This window comes from Pterocles gutturalis, unplaced genomic scaffold, assembly GCF_000699245.1.
Source record: "Pterocles gutturalis isolate BGI_N339 unplaced genomic scaffold, ASM69924v1 scaffold35164, whole genome shotgun sequence".
In the NCBI taxonomy this organism is placed as follows: domain Eukaryota; kingdom Metazoa; phylum Chordata; class Aves; order Pterocliformes; family Pteroclidae; genus Pterocles; species Pterocles gutturalis.
The window spans coordinates 1-3,979 of NW_010134359.1; the positions used below are offsets into that span (position 1 = coordinate 1).

The 3,979-nt window shown below is 45.0% G+C and overlaps 1 protein-coding gene across 1 annotated transcript; it reads left to right on the forward strand.

Annotated features, from left to right (window-relative positions):
• Positions 1 to 232: 232 nt before the first annotated feature.
• LOC104467706 (dynein heavy chain 10, axonemal-like) lies at positions 233 to 3,840 on the forward strand (the record flags this gene model as incomplete). Its single annotated transcript, XM_010081575.1, has 7 exons — positions 233 to 442; positions 824 to 919; positions 1,657 to 1,828; positions 2,328 to 2,459; positions 2,981 to 3,192; positions 3,269 to 3,436; positions 3,660 to 3,840. Coding segments are annotated over 7 exons (1,171 nt in total), but the record flags the coding sequence as incomplete, so codon positions are not given.
• Positions 3,841 to 3,979: the final 139 nt, after the last annotated feature.

A 3,979-nucleotide genomic window follows, 5' to 3' on the forward strand; every position in this document is an offset into this window, starting at 1 on the left:
CATTCTGTGATTCTGTGATTCTTTCTAAAATAATATAGAGTTTCTCTTTATATATGTGTATTTACTGTGATAAAGTTCTGTTTCATGTCTTTACTTAAGGAAAAAATCCATATTGATAGGAATTTGGAAAGCTGTTCAAAATTTTCAAGCCTACTTAAAGAGTGTGATATATTTACAGCTTATTTTCCTGAGGCTATCCAGTAATTGATGGCTTCCCTAATTATTTTGATAGGTTGTGACAGAACCACCTAATGGTCTGAAACTGAACATGAGAGCCACCTACTTCAGAATTCCCCAGGAAGCCTTAGAGCAGTGCCCACATCCTGCCTTTAAATCCTTAGTCTATGTCTTGGCATTTTTCCACGCTGTGGTTCAGGAGAGAAGGAAGTTTGGGAAGATTGGCTGGAACGTACCATATGATTTTAATGAATCTGATTTCCAGGTAAGAAAAGAATTGCAGTGGCTTTTATATTCTTGAGTTGCTCAGATTAATTGTGAAAACATATGATCTATCCATCTTTAATCCTTTTTGGCAATAACATTTTGCCTCTTATTTTTTTCTGTTGCTGTGGACTCACGTAGACTCTGGATCTTCTATGGTGTCAATTTTGGCCACTAAAAAATAATCAGACTTCCGGTCTTTCATGTTTATATTGCCTCTCTCATGGGTTTCTTTTCTTAAGAGGGTTTATACTTAAGTTTTGATTTATTTGAGAAAGAAAAGACTGTTAGTTTTCAAACAAGAACTACGTTAAATAAAATCTATGGTTATGTATAGCTGATTTATATATTCTTATCTCACGTGTTCCAACAACTTTATTAGGTCTGCATGGAAATTCTTAACACATACTTGACAAAAGCTTTTGAACAAAATGATGATAAAATCCCCTGGAGCAGTCTGAAATATCTTATTGGTGAGGTGAGTGGCTACAATATCACTAAGGAACACTTGATGGTAAGAGAATCCAGATAAATAGTGCTTCCTTTCTGTACGGGCAGTATTATCGAGTCAAGCTGGCTGAGAATCTCTCCCGGGCCGTCTCGAGCCTCCTGTGTAGCCCTCAGCAAGTCACTTAATCTCATTGACTCAGTGAAATAGGGCCCCTGCGTGTAACTGCACAACTGGGGAGTTCTGGTGCGTAATTGATTTTGAGTGAGGGAGCCCTTGGGATGCTCTGATGAAAGGTACTGAACGGCACAGCGTTACAGTATTACTAGGTACTAATGAGTATTATTACTAATGTGTTATTAGTCTGTACTAATGAGTGTTACTGATGAGAGCTGCACAAACAGATTTCTAAAGCTCTCACCGTGCCGTATGGGATACGTGGTGGCATGAAGTCCTGCAGAAAGCTGTTATTTTGCAGCACTTTTAATCACAGCTGAATGTGAGCTGGTTCCTCAGGAAGGTGCCGTTGCACGTAAATCACCGACTGGTTACCAGGAGTGGCCCAGAGCAGCTCTCTCCAGGCTAATGTGTTCCCCCTTGAGAGGGGGCTGGAGAAGATGTACTTGGTGTCCGTTAAGGCAGGCAGCGTTACACCACACAGTCACTGCAAAAACAAAGTGTGTTTCAGACCTTTCAGTAATTTTTTTCTTTGCTGTATTTGCTGCCCCCAAAGCCAGTGCTGTAATATTGATGTGACTCATTTCTAGGTCATGTATGGTGGGCGTGCCATTGATAGCTTTGATCGTCGCATTCTGACCGTCTATATGGATGAGTACCTTGGTGATTTCATCTTCGACACATTCCAAATGTTTCATTTTTATAAAAACGACAAGGTTGATTATAAAATTCCATATGGGACTGTAAAGGAGGACTTTGTCGGTAAGAAATGCTTTTCCTGCTACATAAGTTAGCATTAAAAAAAGTCTACAGTATACATTCTCTCCATATGTCCATTGCTGGATATGAGAAGTTGAAAGAAACTTCAGGCATTTTGTGTGCCTGTATTGCAGTGCTGTAATATAGAGATGAGAGTGTTCTTGCTTTATGTGAGCAGCCCTTTGTAGTGGGAGCTTACCAGTGAGCTCCTCATTTCTTTTTTTTTTTTTTTTTTAAATATCCCCAGGTAAACAGAATGCTAATTTTTTTAAATTTTTAATAAATTTCTTGGGGGGGATGTGGGGTGGTGTGCATGCATGCATTTCACGCTTAAAAAAGTTCAGTCGATCCTTGCAGTGTTTCAACACCAGCTATAGCGTTTGATTCTTTCAAGCAGAGCAATAACAAACATTGCTCATGGAATTCTCTGTAGCATTCTTTTTTTGCCTGGTAGCTGTGGGTTAATATATCGCAACTTTAGGAAGCATGTTTTGTATTGCAGAGGCGATAGAATCTCTGCCACTCGCTAACACTCCAGAGGTGTTTGGTCTCCATGCAAACGCTGAGATCGGGTACTACACGCAGGCAGTTCGCAGTATGTGGTCTGACCTCCTCGAGCTGCAGCCTCAGACAGGTATGTTCTCAGCCACTTCAAACTGTGTTTGTAAATAAGGAATAAGGAGGTGGCTCCTTGCCACAGGGACTGTGGTACCAGTCCGCCTCGGAGTGCCTGGGGGCTGGCATGAGTGCTGCAGCCCCGCATCGCGCTGCCTGTGCCCCGCAGAGGGACCCGCGGGCTGGCACACGGAGGAGGGTGTCAGCAGCAGCATGGGTCAGCATGTGCCCTGCCCTGGGACGGGGGACATGGCAGGATGGGGTACTGACCCTGGGGAGCGGAGGCAGCGAAACAGGGGGACGGGGAGGGGAGCAGAGCAGCTGAACTGCTGAGCCCTGCCAGCACCGAGCTGGTTCAACGCGTGCCCAGAGGCACAGCCTGAGGCATGCAGGGAGGCTCTGGTGCAAATGTCAGTGCTGCTGAGGGTGGGGGACTCTGATGCCAAAAGGTGAGTCAGCTCTCGGAGTTCTCTTGGAGAATTACTGATAGAAGGGGTGACCTATGTGGATTTAATCTCATTAAACCATTTTTTGTTTCAGGTGAAACTGGTATGGGCATTAGTCGAGATGAATATATTGGAAATGTTGCTAAGGATATAGGAGACAAAATACCACAAGTATTTGATCTTGATGAGATACGGAAAAGTTTGGGACGAGGCATATCCCCTACGGGTGTGGTGCTGTTACAGGAACTGGAACGTTTCAATAAGCTGATCGTTCGAATGGCAAAGTCATTGGCTGAACTGCAACGGGTAAGTCTGACCACAGCTCCTCGAGGAAATCCCCGAGGCTCCACCTGCCCCAGGCTGGCACTCACCCTCGTTCCAGGCCTTGGCTGGGGAAGTTGGAATGAGCAGTGAACTGGACGATGTGGCGCAGGCGCTCTTTAACGGACAGATTCCTGCAATCTGGCGGCGGCTAGCCCCCGATACCCTCAAAACACTTGGAAATTGGATTATTTTCTTTAGAGCTCGGTATGACCAGTACACCAGCTGGGTGAGTGCCTCCAGAAAGCTTTTTGTTTTGTTAATGTATGTGATACGCTGTGCAAATTGTTGCAGAAATCCATGAACACACCCTGCTTTGGGTAAGTTACTCAAACTAAGGCCGGTCACCACCTTGTACAACAATGAATCCTTGCACGGCTGGATGCTTTAAGGGCCGAGTAGCAGGGGTGGGGGGAGAGGCAGGTGCTGCAGCTTGTCCTGTGTGATTGCAGGTTAACGAGGGTGAACCCAAGGTGCTGTGGCTCTCCGGCCTGCACATCCCTGAATCCTACCTGACTGCCCTCCTTCAAGCCACCTGCCGGAAAAACAAGTGGCCCCTGGATCACTCCACCCTCTACACAGAGGTAACCACGTACAGGACTGAGGAAGACATTGCTGAAGACTCCACTCAAGGTAGGGGATGTTTATGATTAGTTGGCAAAAATAATTAAGTAGTTAATTGATTAGAGAGTGAGAGAGAACTTGCTTGGTATACTGAGTAAAGGCCATAGATTATACGCCTGCAGACACTACCTGTGGTCATGCAGTTCAC